The following is a 20,634-nucleotide window of genomic DNA, read 5'->3' on the forward strand; positions in this document are numbered from 1 at the left end:
CTGAAACGGAGAACTTGTTATCCAGTGCTCTAAAAATCTAAAGCTTTACTTCTACTTTATTTCTACTTCTGCACTTGTTGACCATTGCTTTAAAATATTATAGCTGATTGCTTCAAGTGACAAGTAGGCAAAACATGGAAGTAAATTGTTGCAAGGAAGGCATGTCAAAACACAGAAGGAAGCTATTTAGCCAATTATGTTTACCTTACAAGGTTTAAAGTCTTAAGGGAAAGTTTTCAAAAATTAAATTATTTTCAATACCACTAGGTCAGATGCTTCAAAGCATCCTGAATAAAAAATTGCCAAGCTTTTTTCCACTCGTTATGGGAAATCTCAAGGATCCAAAACGGTATTTTTTTCCAATGATCATCTGCTCATAGCACTGAAAATGGTTGGTTTTGCTTTTTAAAGACAGAAGCTATCGTGACCAAAACAAAAAAGTGGAAAAAAGTGAGCGACTACCATTGAAAACCTCCTGGTGTTCTTTGTCCTGCATTGTTACATGAATGAATGATTAATGCTGTAACGTGTTTTGGGTTCTTTTTTCATCTTATTTCCCCCTTCCAAAAGTGTAAAGTGGTTCACAACAGTGAAAAGGTCTCAACTGCTGCAATGAGCAACCTTGGATTTCTGCTCACAGTTCAGGGGAACTGCAATATGCCCATTCACACAGAGAAGTTTGCTTGTAAAACCAGATGAGTTGATGACTTACACATCTCACCTGGAATCTTTTTGTTCCTCCAGCTCTCGTTGTACGCTTCCTGACCAAACGGTTCATCTGGGAGTATGACCCAACACTAGGTAGGTTGCACTTTATTCTGTACACATGGAATGCTGTATATAATAGCACAGTTGAAGTAATGGAAATTCATAGAGTTAAAATTCCAAGCCTCAGTCAACCTTTAAATTTGCTGTAAAAAATCTTCTCTATGGCCATTTAAAGCTGAAACAAATTATTACCTAAGATGGCAGAATAGAGAAGCAGTAACAAGGATGAAAGCAGAATTAATATATGAGGCACATTTCTGCCCACACAGAAGTCAGTGGGAATTTTGCCATTGAAAGCAATTACATTAGTATTTCACACTGAAAATTATTTAGTGTGAGATCAGTTTTCTGCTTTTGGGTAACCCAAACATCAGTTGCTAGAGAATAAGATGGCTGGGATACAGATCTCAAAAAATTCAAGGGGAAAAAAAAATTACGTACCTATTTTTTTTTTCCCCTTGAATTTTTTGAGAAGCTGACACAGATCTGTCAGAAAGAGATGTCATACTGTTTCTCTGAATTAGAGGCCTTGCTTTAAAGTTTGGGCCAAGGTCCAATTTATTAGTTTTTGTTAAGTTAGCATATATAAGGCATTTCAAAAAGATGGACCCAATTTTAAAGCAGTATATTTCACAATGGCAGCATGTTACAATTACACAAAAATTTACAAATGGTTTTTACTGAGTTATCAAGTTTTAGTAGCCTTTTTTTAAAAAACAAACAAACAAACAAACAAACAACTCTATGCCCTGACTTTTCAAGCAGTAAGAGTTTCACTCATGGACGATTCATGGTTGCAGAGATACAGTGATTTCAAATTGGGTTCATCTTTTTGAAACACCCTATACTTGAATGCCCTGCACCAGAGAAAACTCATGCCAAGAAGTTTGAGATGAGTCACATTTTAGAAGGCACCTTCAATACCTCAGTGATTTGCGCATGAACTAAGGGGCCAGGAAATTTCCTTTTCTCTGGCAATCTGTTGCAATCTCATTCCTAACCTTTCTTTGGAGGCTCAAATACAGATCATACAGTTAAATACCTATTTCTTTCTTAAGGCTCTTTTTCTAAGAGGTCTCACTAAAGAAGCAGAAAACAAATCAAGCTTGCACAGCAGAATCAAAAGATGAAGTTTAATACATTTATTGCAAAACCCAGGCAGCCCTTTCAACAAAGCAAAGTATCCAGTATAGTACTAAGTATTTTCATCTGTTAAGATGAAGAAATGCCAGGTATCAGAAATCTCATCCTGGGAAAATAATTCTCAGATCAACCTGAACTCAAAAGCATTCTTCTATTGCCTAATATTAATATATTAATCAGTGAATTATGTGTCACCTGTCTTGTACTGCACAGTGAAATATTCATTATAATGTCCTATTAGTATTATTAGTATCCGTTCTTTACATCTCTATCACTATTACATCATTTTAAGAACTTGACAATAAAAGTATATAAAGTGTTTTGTATCAGTATAGTCCAAATTCATTCATTTCTTACAGGGACACTGCATATGCAAAATGATCCTTGTTGCCTTGTTTAAACACAAACTATATTAGCAAGCTGCAAGGTATTTTTTTGCACCCCTATGAAGGCCCCATGCTCTTTAGGTGTGCAAGACTTCACGTTTGTTTCTGCTTTACAAATGAATACAACTGCAAATTAACCATGCCCCTCAGGAATCTAATAATCTTCTGTTTGCAACACAGAAAGCTTTAATGCAGACAACAGTCCCATCTCAATAAAACAAAAATTAAATCTCTTCTGACTTACTGAAATCTATGTTCTCATCTAGTTTAGAGGATAGCAGCCTAAATTATGTATTACAGTTATTGTGAAGCTAAATGGTTTAAGTTGCTCAGAGGAAAAGGTTTGAGAAATTAAAAAACTAATAAACTCTTGGCAGTAAGTTATTTCTTAATCACAATAATCTCTGGTGGAAGCTGCCCATCAGAGATTGTTTTTTAAAGTATTCTATTTTCAAACTATGGATCACAATGGGATTCAAAGGAAGCTCTGAAGTTTGGAAAGAAAAATAAAAATGTCTCTGAAATTCTAACCACTATTCAGACCTTCAGAGATAAATCAGAAAGGGACCATAGCTTCAAAAGCTTTGAGAAACAGTGCTTGAAAGAAAGCATTTCTGTATTTATCATGATCATGCAGCAGTGATATAGTGTCCAGTTGCCTGTTAGCATCTCCAAGCTTAATTTACTGAAAAGTTTTAGTGGAATGCATGTTTTCTTTTCTTAGCAGTCATGGACTGGCAGTTGGATGGAAAGAGAGAAATCTACATATTCTACCAATGTAAAAAGTTTGTGTCAGTTAGACCCATTTTCCTTACAGGGAGAATAAGCAGTTTTGTCAAATAATTTTGAAAGGGCAGGGGTAAAACATGCAATCTATGTAGCTACTAAGCAACAGGAGGTTCTGGCAAAAATTACCAGGGCTGTGACAAAAATGTCATATTTATAGTTTATTCCTTATGTCAAGTTTTCAACCACCCATTAGCCTGCTGATGTAAGGAATCCTCAGGTAATTCCTATTTTTAGGAAAGCTGTCACCAAGCTGTACAAGGTCTGATGGAAATTCAACATTATCCTAAGCTAAGCATCAGGCTATAAAACCTTGTCCTCTTTTAATTCAAGGGTAGCACATTTTCACTGGAAAGGAAAAAACACACCTTATAAATATTCTTTACTACTCTAACCTGCCAGAAGGAAATGAAGTACCATATTTTTAGCAGCATCTGGATATACGGCTCTGTCTTCAGGAGCCAAATTACAAACCACAATATAACATTTTCTGGCGGGAAGACCATCACTGAATCCTGCAAGCTTTGGCACATGGGGCTGCTGCTGAAGTCAGGGCTTTGCAGTTCTGCCACTTTTTGTGCATGATGTTGGGTCTGTGCAAGCATCAGTAGGACTGCTGCATCTTTGTAAAAGTACATAGCACCGTGCTTTTTGTTTTATTTTTCTAAGACAAGGGGTAACAACTGCAGCAAAGGTCGTTTTCTGAGGAATGTTAACCACCAGTCTTGACCTATCCATCATTTCTGCTTAACTGGCAAGTCAGTGTCAACAACTTGGTGTGTGTTTTTCTTTTTTTTTTTTTTTAATTTTTTTAAAGTGCCTAATCCCTTTGGCTAAGTGGTTACCTGGCATTATTGAGGTGAATCTCGTGATTCAAGGTGGTCTTCTGCCATCTATTCTAGATGAACCTGCTTTAGCAGGTGGGTTGGACTAGATGGTGTCTAGAGGTCTCTTCCAACCCCAGTCATTCGGTGACCATTCTGTGAATGAATTTCCACTTTCAGTCTTTATAGTAAATCACACACATATATCATGCATGAAACAGAATTAGAATGTTCAATGAGAGAGCTCTATGTAGAAATGGGCTGGAAGTGCACATTTTATATATATATATGTTTTTTTTCCAAAATATTGAATATATTATTTTGGCATTAAACTTAGTCTTCTTTAGCTGTTAAATATGTACTGAGAAAGGCGATTGGGTTACCATATGAATTTCACTAAAATTCATTAATGTTTTTATTTTTTTAAATAGAACACAATTTGCAAATTAATAAGCAAATACAGTGTTGTGGTAGAAGGCCTAAAAATACCTGGCCTGGTTAGGGCACCATTTAAGCCACAGCCTAGAAGTGCTTCATGAAGATAAGCAACACATCTGTGGTAGATTGAATACACAACTGGAAATTCATGCTATATTTCTGTTGATAAACCTTTCTTTTGAGAGATTCATAGAAGCAGCAGGAAACCAGCATTCCTATGTACCGTTTCAGCAGCGCTTGCCAGGAAGTGGGTGGCAGTAGGCTGACACTTTGCCTGCCACCAAGGTGGCTTGGCTCAGGGAGGGTTTGCAGCTGGCAAGCCACTGGTCTCAGAGCAGTGCCTCTGCAAGTGGACCTCTCAGGGCTTCATCACCTTGGCTGCTGCTGCAACAATGAAAGTGTAAAAAGGCGCAACGTCTGCCAGCCAGCATCATCTCAGGAATAGACATATTCTATGGGGATGACTTTCAAGGTGGAGGTGCAAAGACCTTTAGTTGGCCTGATTGTGGGACTCCCATGGACCTCAGTGACCCAGGGCTTCACACTGTGATTTTCAAGGCTGCTGGGACTAGCTGCTCCCCTCAGTGCTAGTAAACAGGAATAACAGTCTGAATCTCAGCAATTTCACCTATGAGCAAGTAGCAGTGCCTGGAATTTAGGGTGTCTTCACCTAACCTCAAAGCTGGAGAGATACTGTGGCTTGCCATCAAACAAAAATAAAAGTTATATTTAATTGATTTTAAAATTGGAGGTGATGAATCAAAGTCATCAAGGGAACAGGTCAATTTATTTTTTTCCTGAGGGGGTGACAGGGGTGGGGAAAGGAGAATGAAGCCCAAAGAGCCATCACATCAGCAGACAGACAGCGCTGATGGCCTGCAGAATAATACTTCATGGGCAACAGCAAATTACCTGCCTTCATAAGCTATGACAGGCAGGAAGAATGTCCTGGACCATGTGATGAAAGAAGAAAATTCATCATAGCTATAGCTAAGTGAAAGCTTTTTAAAATAAATTTTACAGTATTTCACTGAGAATATATTCATTGTTCTACCATAATCAGGACAATTTGCCTAACTAGAAAGAGAGCCGGGATATTCAAGATTCATAAAAGAGGGGATTATGAACTGGGTTGTGTAATTAGTTATGAATTAACATTTTTACGTACAGTTGGGAGAATCAGGTGCTTTGAGGTGCAGGAACTTAAAATGCCCTTTTTTTTTTTGCTGTACGGGGAAGAAAAACAAACAAATAGAACCCCAAGGAAGTGCAGGAGATGGGTTCCTCAAATATTTTCTTGATTCTGTCACTGATTTGTTGCCTGCAATCTCTCTGCCTTTGCTTCAAACTTATAAAATCCTTCATCTCTTAGAAGTGTTTTAAATCCTTTAAGTAATCAAGGAGTTAACATTTTTGCTGACCTTTCTAAAAGTCAGTTGGCTTTCTCGCACTACCCCTAGATTTCTTTCTCTAGCTGTTCACGTATTTCATACAACTTTGCTAATCCTCTGAAAGGAAAACTGTCTCTGAGCAGATAACTGGCAGAACAGTGGATGACAGATTGGCCCATCTGTGAAGGCAAAGAGAGATAGAAAGGAGTTCATTTAATTTGAATGGGATAGATAAAAGACTATTCATTACTTTGAAGAAGCAGAGGTAACCATAAAGAAACATGAGTCTTAAGAAAAACTATAGTTTTGCAAGGACCACTAGATTTAATAGTGACATTTTTAAAGAGTATTTAGTCCAACTATGTTACAATTTCTTTAAGTTACTCAGGTTTTTGTTCACTCCTTTTCAGCTGGAAGGGGAAAAAAAAGTTGCTGTTTCCATAAACTGCTACCTAATTGAACATACATTCAGCCCATAAGACAGCATGAGTAAAATGTGTAGGTATTAGTAAAGCAGCAATGATAGGAGATAAGGTGGTGTAAATTGCTGTCCTGTTAACTTATGACAGACTCATGAAAGCCCTGTTCTTGTGCAACATGACATGAAGCAGCCAAAGGACTGTGGAAAGCTACACCAGAGAGATCTGAGAGAGATACATCTGTTAGTGCCCTGAATTATCTGAGAGCAGAGAACTTTGTCTCCTTTAGACCAGCTTAAATTTCACTGCTGTGGCAAGAACAACATAAATCACTTTGTGAAGATACTGTTTACATTGGCAAGAAGGCTTTTCCCATTGGAAAGCTTGTTGCAAGGAAGATTATTTTTACGTTACAAGTGTAGTTTTGCCTGTGTAACCACATCTGTAGCTGGGGTTACTTTTAGCAAAACGGTGTAATTAAAGGCTCACAAGGGAAGCTTGCAGGTAGCATACATCATGTAATTAACGTTACAACCCTAGCGAATATTGCTAGCCTTAGTCTCTTTTCTGAACCTGGTATATACAGATCGGTATAAACAACAGAGCAGAGTAGGAATATATCCAAACTAGCTTCTATCAAAACGGATGAGAACCAGAAGCAGCATAGCTGTGCAAGACTTCACTAAAAATAATTTAGTCCAGCAAGAACAGATACAAGAACTATCTTTCTAGGCCAACTTCGTGCCAATGCAGCCATGAAAGAAAGCTCAGATCCTCAGAACCAAATACAAGGTTCTCAAGGACCATATTTTCTCTCTAGTTCACTCAGCTCTCCCCGGGTTTGCTTTTGCTGCTGAAGATCACAAGATGAAGAAACACATCTTTGTATATTGCAGATTTCGAATTTTCTTCACTTGTGCCTCACTCAGCAAGTTTGCCTTAGCAGTCCTGAAGGTTTACTGCCTGTCTCTATTGTAAAAATACTAATTCCCGGCAGCACAGTTGAGAGAGAAGCTGCCCAGACAGCAAACAACTTTTAACAAATGATCCCATACTAAAATAAGTGTTAATAAATCATTAACTGATGGTCCTTTCAGCCCTAGGGTGTGGAGGTTGACAGACCAGCAGCCCCAGGAGGAGAAAAGCCTCCCCTTCTAGCCCTCTCTTCCTCCTGCTGCACAACAGGTCACTGCAGTCAGCATAGTGCTACAGACCAGATCATCCACATGCTCATTATTAGAAATAACCATTTTCCATAGCAAGCAAAAGAGGAGAGAGTTCTGCCATCATCTCCCACAACTTTGCTTTCTGTGTATTTCATCTGAACACCCATGTTGACAACTTCAGCTTATCCAAGCACAAGCTAGGAATAGCACATGTGGTCCAGCACGGGCTTTCAGCCAAAGTGAGATGTAATGGTAACCAACCATTTGGGGCTAGGAGGAATGGCTGCCAACCTGTTTTCAGGGAGTACTGTGACAAATGTGTAGACACTTAATAAATTGCTGGAAAACAGCCTTATTTTCAAGCCAGAGTCTAGCTATTAACATCCTAAATTTTCATTAACAAAATTACTCATTCCTTCTGCCTCAGGGCTTAATAGATTCAGTCCTCAATAGCTGAGATTGTGCCTCATTAAGTATCTTTCTGGGCTTTTATTTTTCCCCACTTCAAAACAGTAGAAACCTTAACTTGATATACACTTAACATGCTGTATCATTTTTACTGTATTCCTCAGCAGTAGGATTTTACATGGAATGTATTATGGCAATAAGCTGTGAAAACATTCATAATTTTTCTGAGGTGTTTGTAAGGAAATGGACTGGTATGACCCAGAGCACCTTAATCCCCCAACACTGGCTTCTAACATGCTCAACAAAGGCTCGAAATGATGAAATTGTAATTGAGAGCAGCAGCAGAAGATTCTTAAAATAACATGTGACACAGTTATCTGAAAATGTGGTTTGATTTCTTTCATACAAGTCTCAAGATAAAGATGTTCCTGATGCCAGTAATGAAAAGATTGCCTTTTTACAGTAGCTCAACAGACAACAAATATCAGGAATGGCACGGTCTGTTCTTGCTGTAGCTACAGCTGCAAAATATTTTGCCTCTGCTTTTCTTGCTCATCATATTCTGAAATGTTCTCCAGATGAGCAGAAGTTTCCAGTGTTTGCTTTTGCACCTTCAGGAGAGCAGACTTTTGCTTTGCTTATTTTAGGTGTGAGAAAAGTCTCACTGGGTAGTTTTCATTTATATTGGCAGAAATAAGGTGAAACTCACAGCTTTGCTAACAAAGACTTCTTGCCACAATCAAACAAAAAAACGTGGTGCAAAATGGTTTATTTAGAATTAAACTTGTCACAGGCATAATTCCCACCAGGAACTAATGCCTCTGCTCAGCATTGACGGGAAAGTTTAAATTAGAAAATTAAAAAACAGCAACAACCCCACACAGTTAAAGCCTTGAAGCTTTCCCCCTGCTAGTTACCACTGCTTCAGCTTGGTTGGTTTTGTTTTTATCAACTGTTTTAGCATGCCTTAACTCATTCAGTTCCCAGGCATCTGTGCACATTTTCTCTGCCTATCTCAGTACAAGCTTGATGAGGACAGAACTGATAAGAAAGGAAATAAAGCACCACTCCCCTTCTCCTCAAAAAACAGCCAGTGTTCACAAGGAGCAGAAAAATCATATGCAGCAGAAGCCAACAAATAGACACACTTCCCATTATTTTTAGAGGTATCTTCAAGAGAACTGTATTCTTGGATTTCTGTTTGGAGATCAAAATGTTATTTATTGAAAACACCAACACATCAAGAAAAAAAATGCTTTTCTCAAGACTAGATTTATATCTCCCATGCATTCTACCTAAAAAGCAAATTTTGGAGATGCAACAGATCTTTCCATAGCAAGATGAGAACTTCATAGACTAGTGGAGTTATGCGTGCACTAGTCATCTATTTTCCTTCCCACTTTATTAAGAATAGAAAAACGTGATAAAACGCAAACTGCTCACTAAGAAGCAGACCTAATGAAGCCTCATTTGTCCTGAATTTGTTCTCCATATTTCATACTGCTGTTGCTGGGGTTTTTTTTAATTCGTCCCTGTGCTCCACAGAGCATCCCGTGGCCCCCATGAGTCCTCACAGCCCCTGGAGCTTAATCTAAGGTCACCTACTAATAGAATTTGCTTGTCTGGATGGACCAGGGACAGCCCTGCAGCTTGACTTGTGCAAAGGCACATGCCTGCAGAATACCTAGAGCATACACTAGCTCTTCTGCCTTGTGCCTCCTTAGCAGCATTAATAGGGTCTCTGCCCTCTGCCCAACCTGGATTTATAGAAGACAGACATATTTGAGAGCTTTGCGTTGGCCTGTGCAGGCAACTAAAAGCAGCTCAGCAAGCTGAGACACACTCACTGCCTGCAGTGCCTCCCACATGACTTTTTAATGCTCAGCTTTAATCTGACTAGTTTGGGAATACCTGCTGTACTGCAATCACAACTCTGATTACAGCAAATATAGTCTTGTAGAAAGCAGCTAAAAGAGCCAAAAATGAAGTAAGAAACTAAACTCCGTTGAACTTCACCATATCAATTTCAAAAGCAGCATTCACAACAGCAGACTGCATGTGGAGCAGGCTAGAGTCTCTAGAGTTCAATTAAATATCACTGCAAACAAATACCACATTCTTTCATACACATTTTGGTTTAAATTTGTAGCTTGACAAGAATGTTCGTGTAATACGGTAGTCATACATATAAAGCATGTCACAGGTACTGTACAACCTCCTGGAACTTTTCCTTCTGTATTTCCAGAGTCTTGGGGTTACTCACACAGAAACATGACATTGATGAGTCCAATTCCAATTATCAGAGGTGCCAGAGTCACAATAGTTTCTTTTCAGTAACTTTCTTTTGAATATTTTTTCTTCCTTTACGTGTGATAATAATGATTGCAATAACAATGCATGGCATATCATTTGATGGTATTACTGATAAATAATTGTGCTTATTTTGGGGTCTGTAATATCAGTTAATAGAGATGTGTGGGGATACGCTGCATCAGCATTAGAAATATGCTCTAAATACACCAGGACAGTAAAACCACAGATGGTTGCAGAATAAAAACCCTCTTGTGAGGTAAATAATCGATGGAGTAAGCAACAACCAGATGCAGGCAAGAAAAATACATTCAGTTGAGTTTTGAGAAGAGCTAGGGCAGGGGAAGGAAGAAGGCAGGGGAGACTTTCCAAGTCAGGAAGGTACATTCAACTTACAGCTTTCTAAAAGCTGAAATGTTCCTGAAGCAGCAAGGAAATGCAGAGAGAGACAGATTTCACAAAGGCAGGCCAAAGGAAGTCTCTGGAGAGCATATCAAACAGCACCAGGGTTAATAATGGACGTAAATTGTTTTACAAATAGGCTGTCAAAGTCACTGTTCTCAAATGTGGTAGAGACAGGTGCCATCCTGATGGATGTCAAAGCTTACAGGAGTCTAAATGAGCAAGGAGTTTATTTAAGGAAAAAAAAAAAAAGAACTTTTATTATATAATCAGAGATAATTATGGGAAATTTTAGTCTTTTAAAAATACTGCTGCATTGCCATAAAACATAGCTTAGAAGTTCATGCCTATTAGCTGTAGGTTTTTGGTCTGGAAACTCAGCTATAATCATTACACAAAAGCTCTTTTCTCTAGGTCTCTTTCAGTTCACAGATCCAACTGCTGAAAGTCACCATGAGACCCAAGTTTCTTAGTGCATTTTTATAAGTTTGTTTTATTAACCTTTTTTGACAAAAATTAACTAAAATTCTGAGTTTAAGTCCCTCTGTACTTAAAAGCAAACAAGAGAGACCAATCTGTTACTTAAATTTACATGTTAAATGGTTTATGTCATTGCTCCATCTCAGCTGATTTACCTACAAGTGTTTTCCTAAAAGCAATAAACCCTTACAATGCAAATATTTCATTCCAGAGTTGTGACATAGCCCCCAAATTTATTGCCTGTTCAAAATAAACAAGTACTGAAAACAGTTTTTTACATCACTGCAAATATAAATCAAGATCTAGCAATTACTTCTCAGGAAACAGTTTTTCTTTAGAAAATATAATATTTTGGAATAGATATATTCAATAGATCAGGACAGTCCTGGACAAATGGGTTTAATAAATGAGCAGCTAAGTCTTATAGGCCAAAACTCTATTAACTGTGTTACAGTAAGCATAGCACAAGGCTACGATGTGGTCAAGGTGTAACTGAACATCACATCCATGGACAGTCTATGGATCATGGGGTTCAATGTTTTCTCTAGGTAAAATTTTAGTAGTTTTTTTTCCTGCATTTTTAAAAATCATATTGTTTAGAAGAATAGGGAGATTGGTATTGTAATATGCTTATCAACACTTAGAGCCCCAGGGGAGCATTCCCCACCCCCCCCTTCCAAAAAATAGATTATTATTTCCATAATTATTCAGCAGCTGTGGTAATTTGACATTTTTTTTCCGGCTACTATTAACGAACTATTGTTACAATATATTGTAGACTTAAAACCAAACCAACTGTTACCACTTTCCAACATGTTTCTCACGCCTTTTGACAGCTCTAAAAGTTTCTGGAATAAATGTAAATTTTTGAAATGGTAGAACTGTGAGAACCAAGAGTGCTTTGCACAGCAAGGATGCTGGAGGATTGCAGCTTTATAACCAAGTGGGACCCTGAAATCTGACATCAGCTTTCAAAGCCACAATCATCAGCACCTTTAATCTAGTTATTGGGAATATAAACAGAAGCACAGCGCACTCCCAAACCAACAAGAAAGGGTCAGATTTACTTATACTGAAGCAGAGCAAACCACCAAATATGACTATTTCCATGGCACTAGCTGTGTCAGGCACACCACAACTAAGTCAACAGCAGCAGCTCCACAACTGTTTTGAGGTTAGCAGTTTTGACACTGAGTCTATGAAGAGCAAAACACAGCCCTGAGATGTCTTTTCCCTCCATGAGATAGTAGCCATATAGATATAAATATAATATACAGGTGCCACCTGGTGCAAACGACACTAAAATTCAGAAAATTGCCTGTAGTCATCTAGGTAGCCAGTGGTACAGTGTTATGCTTTACTCTTTCTACTTGACCGTGATGATGCAGGCATAAGATATGTACAGCCTGGATTCATCTGACCAACATTAGACTTTAAAGTACTTTTGGAGTGTGATTTATCCTAGGAGATCAGATGAGATATATCCAGCACCTATTTTACTTCATCAACTCCAATAGGAGTCAAGGTTCCTTAGCTGAGACACAGACACCTGTGTTGCTAATGATTTTATTTAGTGACCCAGCAGGTATCTCATGTCAACTAATGTCTCTCTAGCTGCATGTCTCAAAAAAAAAAATAAATAGTGCCACAGGGAAAATGACATTAATAAATCTCAAAGCAAGGCAATGTATTTGTGAAGTGGGATAGATTGCAACAAATTGGAAATCACAACTTCAGGGCTTATAGCAGTAAGATGACCAAATTCTTCAGATGCTTCTGTTCCCTTGAAGGAGAAGCCATGTCTGTAATGACACCAAAAATTGCTTTAAATGTCCAGCTGTTTTACACTCTTCATGAAAATTCACCCAGATACCACACATTCCAAAGCACAGGAACAGACACACATTTACTAAGACACATGTACACTAATCTGACCCAAATCAGTGCTACTCTTCCAAGATAAAATTCCATCCCGACACGAGCAGCCAAAATGAGTTAAACTTGCAGCATAAAATGCCACCAGAGTACTATTTTGAGAACTCAAGTATCATCTAAGAATCATGCTGCTTTTCTGCAACAAGCAGAAATCTCCCTGAGATTTATTCTCCCATTTCACAGGGAGCAGCTGTACGGACTGCTGCACTCTGCCTCCTAAGAAGGACATTTCACAGATAAGCTGCAAATGCGGTAGGGTGAGCACTTTCTCAAGTTGTGTGAACCAATTCTCAGCAGCTACTTGTCAAGCAGGGCCAAATGGTTAAGGGTATTTAAGCATTCCAATGCCTAAACAAGGAAGAACTAATATCACATTACTCACCTAGAGAGCCACCTCTTCTTCCCCAAAAGAAACAAAATCCAAGTTCTTAAATGACCTTGGACATCAAGTGCTGCACAGGGAGTCTCAGCCTAGCACTGAACATTTTAGCTGTTGAAATAACTGGTTGAAGGGTTATCACCACAGCTTCCACACCAAACTAGAGCTCCTGCCTTCTCTGCATTCTCCTGGAGAAACTGCTGCAGCTAGGAGGGTGAACCAAAGGGACAGATAAGAGACATCACTGAAAGACTTAGATAAATCTTACTCATATGTATAGATATAACCTCAGGATTACAGAGATACAACTCCTTCATGAACCTTGCAATACTAAACAGAAGAGGTATTTACAGTCTTCATTGCCTGAAACCCTACAGCAAGGTTACTTGCCATCTGCCTAATAAAGTTGACCATTTGTCCCTATTAGAGGCAGCTGGGCTACTTAAAGAAATTAAGGTGGCACAGGAGGGAACTGATATTTTTGGTTTGGGAAGAGAGTGCTTACAGCACTGACAGCATTGAAACATTCATCACTATGAAGAGGTGACATTCTTAAGTATGTAACAAAAAATTACATTCACCAAAGGAGTCCTTTCAGAAGTTCAAATTAAAAAAAAATGTGTTTTCTTAAATATATCCTTCATTCCTATAGAAGAGATTTGCACCAAATAAAAGAACTGTGTCTCTGACAATGCAGAGTATTCATAGTCACTGGCCACAGTTTTACAGCATACACATTTGCCTTTTGATATAGGACATCTGTGAGCTGGCAACAGTAATAAATCTGAATGTTAGCACAGATAGTTTTCCAAGTTTTAGGTCAAATGCTATCAAATTGAACTTATCAGCTCATTAAGATAAAATAAGCCCTTTTGTCATTACTTTTCTTTTTAGTTGCTTGGTTCCAGAACCTAGGACACAGCAAATATGTTCGCTTTTTATCCTGTAGCGTAGTGTGAATGCTTAATGCCCAGTGTGGTTATCCTTATAAATCATACACAGGGAAATCACTGCTTGAGCCCTTGTTAGAAGAGGGGAGTGTAATGATTTCAGCATGTTTCAAAGAGACATTCCTAAAACAGCTAACTGTTCTGTAATTTTATCATAGTATAAGGCCTCAGCTTAGTTGTTTGTTTCCTTGATTTGAAACCATACTGGTTTTAAACTTGTCAGACTTCAGCCTAAGCAGTGACAGACTTTTGAGCTGGATACTTTGAGAGTAGTGGTGTTTGAGTTTCATAGGTGGCAGCCTTCCCTATGAGTAAATGAGGAAAATGGGCTGCAGCCTTGCAGAGCTCTTTGCCACAGGCAACTCTGTCCTTTTGTTGGGCGAAGAGTGCAGGATCCAAAGTCACAGCCTTTGCAGGTATAAGACATGGGAGAGAAAGAGTTGTGACATACGGGGAGAGGTAAAACAGTGACCATTGTAGAAAGGAGGACTTGAGTGTGCTCCAGAATGGCTGGAAGAGCTCCGAGAAATAAAATGTAGTAAAGCTGTATGTCACATGTCAGGTCTTGTGCAGGGATAGCTGTAAGGAAGATACAAAAAAACCCAACCAACCAACCAAAACCCCCTACACCTTCTTTTAATACATTTCACAAAATGTGTTCTTATTTTAGAGTCTACATATCGTCACCAAGCTACCATTGATGATGAAGTGGTTTCCATGGAGATACTAGATACAGCTGGTCAGGTGCGTGGGTACACGTACTATTATCCCATATCTTGGCTCAGATAGTGTGGTGGTGGCAGCAATGTGGTGGGTGGCAGGTGTGCTCCACTTCCAGGGACAGAGATTTGCTTCTGAGCAGAGCTCCCCGTCCTCTACCACCATCAGCTTGCTGCTGGACCCAGCATGCTGGATCCAGACCCTTCTGCAAGGGACCCTGCTTAGAGTTTTTGAATACTGGAAGAACAAACAAAGTCAGGGTTTATGCTGGGGTCAAAATGATTTTATTTTCATTCCATGATTCAAGGCCAACCCAGCAACACATTATTACTATGCATGAAGTCATAGTCTATTTCTGTATTCAAGTGGTGAAGTTTGACAGCCTCAGTCAATGATTCCCACCAAAATAAAGAGCAGTTTTGCCATAGCCAGGTCCCCCTTCCTTTCAAAACATGGCAGATGCTCAGGCCGCACAGTACTGTGTGGTTCGTGTGCTGTGTATCATTGAGCAGACACCCTGTTCCAGTTGCCTGTTACCAGCTTGCCCACAGGCAGCCCAAGACACCTTGATAGAGTAGATCTCTTAGGCTGCATGATAAAAAAGGGGATGTGCGTGAAGTATCAAGTAAAGCAGATGTACATGGCTTTGGAGGACCAATGTCTATTTGGTGACCTGGTGACTTCTTCATTAATCAAATTCCTGAGGCTAGTGTCTGTCTTTTCAAAACAGGAGGACGCTATTCAGAAAGAAGGACATGTGCGATGGGGTGAAGGCTTCGTGCTGGTTTATGACATCACAGACAGAGGCAGCTTTGAGGAAGTGCTGCCACTTAAGAACTTGCTGGATGAAGTTAAAAAACCCAAAAATGTTACCCTGATCCTGGTGGGGAACAAAGCAGACTTGGATCACTCCAGGCAGGTCAGCACAGAAGAAGGTGAAAAGCTGGCCACAGAACTAGCATGTGCTTTTTATGAGTGCTCTGCTTGCACAGGAGAGGGCAACATTATGGAGGCCTTCTATGAGCTCTGTCGTGAGGTACGGCGTCGAAAGATGGTCCAGGGCAAGACTCGGAGACGAAGCTCCACTACCCATGTCAAGCAGGCAATTAATAAGATGCTTACAAAGATCAGCAGCTAAGCCAGAGTAGCATTTTAGAGCATATTCACTTGGAGTAGTGACAAGGCAGGCAGAGCACATTTAATTAAAAATGATCAAAGCTTTACAATTAAAAAAATAGAAAAGGCAAACCACACCACTTTTTTGAGTAACATGGGGTCAGAGTTTTTCCTGTTATGAAATGTATCTAGCCACACTGCTTCTGGCTAATGTGGGGGAAGGGGGTGCAGGAGGGTAGAAAAAAAAAAAAGAAGGCAAACTCCAAAGGACTAGATGATTGTGGGTATTGGCACTGACAGTGCGTTCTGCTTCTAAAAGGCTGGCTCCAATCCCCTGCAACTCAGTAGTGCCTAAACATCATTTCCAGCCAGCCAGCTGCTCAATAGCTGTTGGAGAGTAAGAGTCAGTCCTCAGTCCATCAACAACCATGACAACTGGTGTTCTCAAGGACTGAATACACGTAGAGGCTGCTGTGTTTTACCAGAAAGTTCATTTGACATCTTTCACCAGATTGGCGCATTGTGTGCTTTTACTCCAAACTGTCCTTCCTTGTTGTTATTTTTGTCAAACCTATGAGTGCTTAGAGAAGTACGCACAAAATATAGGTCTTTTTATTGGAGTGTTTAGCCATCAAGACACAGATTTCAACAGAGCTGAAGTTCAGCTGCTTTTCCTGACCCTCTGAAACTGCAGAATTCATCAATAAATAATCATCTAGTCCAGTGACATTTCAGCATTTCCCACTAAAAGTGCAGTACTGTACTTAGGGAAATGGGAGTCTATGTGTTAGGAAATCAAACTAAAAAAATAACCATATTACTATTGATTTAGTTATGGGTAGTTTTTAGCTTTTGTTTACATTTTTGTTTTGGTCTTATTTAAATTCAAGTAGTTCCTCTTATTCTATTTTATACTAAAGAGGAACTGAATCCATGCAAAGGCAAGTATTTAAAGTCTAAGTCCAAATGTAAATCAGATGTGAATGGCCTCTACCATACCAAAAGGCCATAATTTCCAGCTGTTTAAACTTGCAGATGTTGCTTGAAGCACTCTGTGGTTTAAACCAGTACAGATTTTTTGTGACTCTGTCTGGTACATTCAATTGAAAGTACATTTTACCAGATTTTTGTGCCTGCAATAAAAGGTGTCCATTTTTTTTCTCCTCTCGTCTGCACCCCTATGCATCTCATTTAAGCCAGCTATCAAATTTTGCCTTGTTACTTGGCTTATTAACTGTATGCTAAGTATGTAACTGAGACTGAAAGACTTTAATTCAGATTGTGCTCATCTCCCACCAGTTGTGTTGCATCTCTTTGGGCTGTGAGGTGTGCAGATCAGACTGGCACCATGTAGAACCACATCCAAAGGTTGGGATAATAAATGGGAATATTAACAGTATTCTTCTTTGAGGAACAGCCATCTTGTAGCAACTGCTTACAACTTTATTCTCCACTGCTTAGTACTTCATATGGTTATTTGCCTCTGTGAGGAAGTAACACCAAAAGGCTATCAAACACAAATTGCCACAGATGTAGGAGAGTAAGGATGTCTGGTTGGACAGCTTTTTATACAGTTATAGGTAGCCATAGAAGAGGTGGAACTGTCTAGAGAATCAAGCCTATATATCCCTGTGGAAAGACAAAAGTTGTAAGTCAAGACTTTTCAAAAGGGTTTGCATAAAGATACTTTACCAAAGTAATTTTTTTAAAGTCTGTCATCTGTATATTTTACCCAACCAGCGTCAAAGAACACCATGTTCAGGTGTATATTTTATTTGTACTGTTGTTTATTTTCTCTGTTTCTCCCATTCTAAAAAGGAAAAATTCATTCCATTCTTCTAGAATCAATATCTATATTTTGGTCCTCACATTCGGATATGTTGCCATGTACCAGCTACACACACCGCAATAGAAACTTCACCATGTGCTTCCAAGCAGGAGGTTCTTGCAAAAAGTGACATCACTGTCTCCGTGACACACCTGTTCCCCAGCTATTGATCATATCTCTACCTTTTGCTAAAAACAAAAATAAGAGAAGTTTTGCCATTTTTAGTCCTATTAGTAATTCAGAATCAATGCAAGTGTAAAAGAAAGAGCTAGTGCCTGTTCACACATCAGTACTCATAAGAGGAAGGTCTGAACTTGCAAACATGTATGTTTGTATGTTAGAAGCCAGAGTGAGCATTTCACTAAGTCATTCAGTTATCTTACAAGTCAGTGCTATTGCATGAATCTGAAGTAAACAAAATTCTTACCTGCAATTCCATGGCGACAGAGGTGATGAGGTAAGTTGTTATGTCAGCGTTCTGTTGGTTTATCCCTCTCTAAGACAACTTCAGCAGTTCTTTTCTCTGAAAACCTTTCTTGGGTTTCACAGTAATGTTGTATTTAAAATACAGAAAGGTAATATATGAATTACAAGAGAAAATAAAATAACCGTATTCATATTAGGAGAGTTGAAATTAAGGAGAGGCTAAGTTATGGCCCAAATACTTTCCAAAAGAATCTCAGCAAGTTATATAATATTTTCTAATGTCTGCATGGAGAAGTTATAAAATCCTGGTGAAAGAAAATGTTCCACTGTGTAGACATGACTTGTTATGTAAAGAACCTCTAAGGAAAATAGTAACATTCCTTTGCAAAGACTAAATTTGGAAGTTGTCGAACATGATAACCACTCAGTCCAAAAGGAGGATGCTATTTTGTGACCTTTCCTCCCACGCAAACAGAAATTTCTTTACTTAATTGCTCATTATTTTTTTCCTTGGTTTAATGGGCTGCTTGTCAAGCCATTTATAATATAGTACATTATAATCTGTTTATACATATTACATATTATTAAATGCAGTCTGATTTACTGTTGCTCACAATGTTGCAACATATTATTGGCTATGCTAGAAATGTGTCATATTTCTACAATGTACAAATTGAGCCAAGAAAGTGCCCAAGCATTGAGAAGGCCAAATGTACCAAGAACCCACATATAGTAGCCTTTCTGCAGCAGACATCAACAGTTTAAGTTCTGTTTCTACTGCTGCTATGTAAATGTACATAGATGATGCTAACATTAAATTCCTCTCCTCTGCCCGTTATCGTTTTTGCAGAGAGAGGATGGAAAGGATGATAAACAAGAAGGGGGAGGACAGGTTAAATGTATACTTGTTACCTACAACAAGTTGATTGTCATTTATGAAATTTTTAAATATTTATCTTCAATTGATGAAGAGTTAGTCATGCCCATGCTGCAAGACCTGGATCGGGAACCAAGACTTCCCTGGAAGTTTGAGAATCTTCATATCTGGGGGTTCAGTGCAACCACAGATGGAAGTGAAGATCAGCCACTGGGTTTGCACTTGGATCCAGACAAGTTGTCCCCAAACCTGGGGATAGTTGCATCTGGCAGTTTGCTACAAGGCTAGTTGATTTTTATATATATTATGATCTGTATGCATTTTTACATTAAAAATATGAAAGCTTGTGCTTGTAGATAATATATATATTAAAAAAAAATAATAAAAAATTGTGCTCTCTGTACTGAACTCTAATGCATTGATCTTCTATTAATTGTCTCTGAAGTGCTGTCTTTCAGCTTTTAAGGTGCCAATTCCAAAAGTCCTGATTCAGTTTTGATTTAGTCTTTACCTAAAGAAAACAAACAGTGAATTTTGCCTGAATTAGCACTTCTGCATTTGGAACAGTTTATTTGAACTTACTTGGCTGTTAGGCCCAGAATCGAGAGGTCAGGCAGCATCTACTGTGAAGTACAGAACTGAATGTCCTTGCTAACTATTTCAAGGCTGATCAGAAAAGCTACAGTGTCAGGGTTATTAAAAAAAAAGTGACCTCAGTGAAACCCTCCACCCAAACTCTGTCCTGCTACCTAAATAACAAGGATCTTGATCCCAAGCTTCTCAGGAAAAATCTTGGGCTAAAAGGTTCAGGAGATCTAAGCAAGTTATTTTGACAACAGCACTTTTTCATGCTGACAGCTCTGCCCATTTTCTAAGGGTAAATACAATGCAGTGCTGTTCTGAAGGTACATTATATGTGCCTTATTTAAGGTACATTATGTCAGTGGTATTCAATCACATATAGTGTGGGTATTAAGCTGTACCAGAGGAAGCTCCATCGCAGAAGAGGGGAACCAGCTGTAATCCACTCTCTTCTTTTCCTCCAAACATGGGCCAACTAAGTAACCCAAAGCATGAGCATAAGCAGCTGAATGGCAGCGCGGGTTAGGGTTAGGGATTAGGGCTAGGGTAAGGGTATAAGAACGCCACCTGTGCAGACCACCGCATGAAGTCTGGATGCAGGGTCTGCGCTGTGAGGTGAAACCTTCCAAAACTAGGTAAGGCATCTTTCCAGTCGCCGCCTCTGTAGCATTGCAAAGGAGCCCTGAGTTATGTCAAGCCGCACTATAACTTGCTCCAGTCAAAACAATGTTTCCTACAAAATTACTAGCTGCAGTCATAAAGGCTGTGTATATACAATGTTTGAGTTTCCTTTTATCTTTCTCTTTAATGGCTCAATCCATTTGCATATCTTGAGAAGAAAAGAAAAAAGAGGCTTTAATTCAAAAAAGTTTCTTGGCATTTTGATGTATCTGCCTCTAT

General features: G+C 38.9%; 1 protein-coding gene across 1 annotated transcript in view; it reads left to right on the plus strand.

Moving 5' to 3' along the window:
- Positions 1–19,566, plus strand: part of RERG (RAS like estrogen regulated growth inhibitor) — a 106,914-nt gene extending 87,348 nt beyond the window's left edge. Inside the window, exons 3-5 of the mRNA XM_082048375.1 lie at positions 745–801; positions 14,856–14,929; positions 15,636–19,566. Coding sequence (XP_081904501.1) covers positions 745–801; positions 14,856–14,929; positions 15,636–16,043 — 539 coding nt within the window. The 3' untranslated portion in view covers positions 16,044–19,566. The remainder of the gene's footprint in view (positions 1–744; positions 802–14,855; positions 14,930–15,635) is intronic.
- The last annotated feature ends 1,068 nt before the right edge of the window (positions 19,567–20,634 follow it).

Source organism: Streptopelia decaocto, assembly GCF_964273445.1.
Source record: "Streptopelia decaocto genome assembly, chromosome: 1".
Lineage (NCBI taxonomy): Eukaryota > Metazoa > Chordata > Aves > Columbiformes > Columbidae > Streptopelia > Streptopelia decaocto.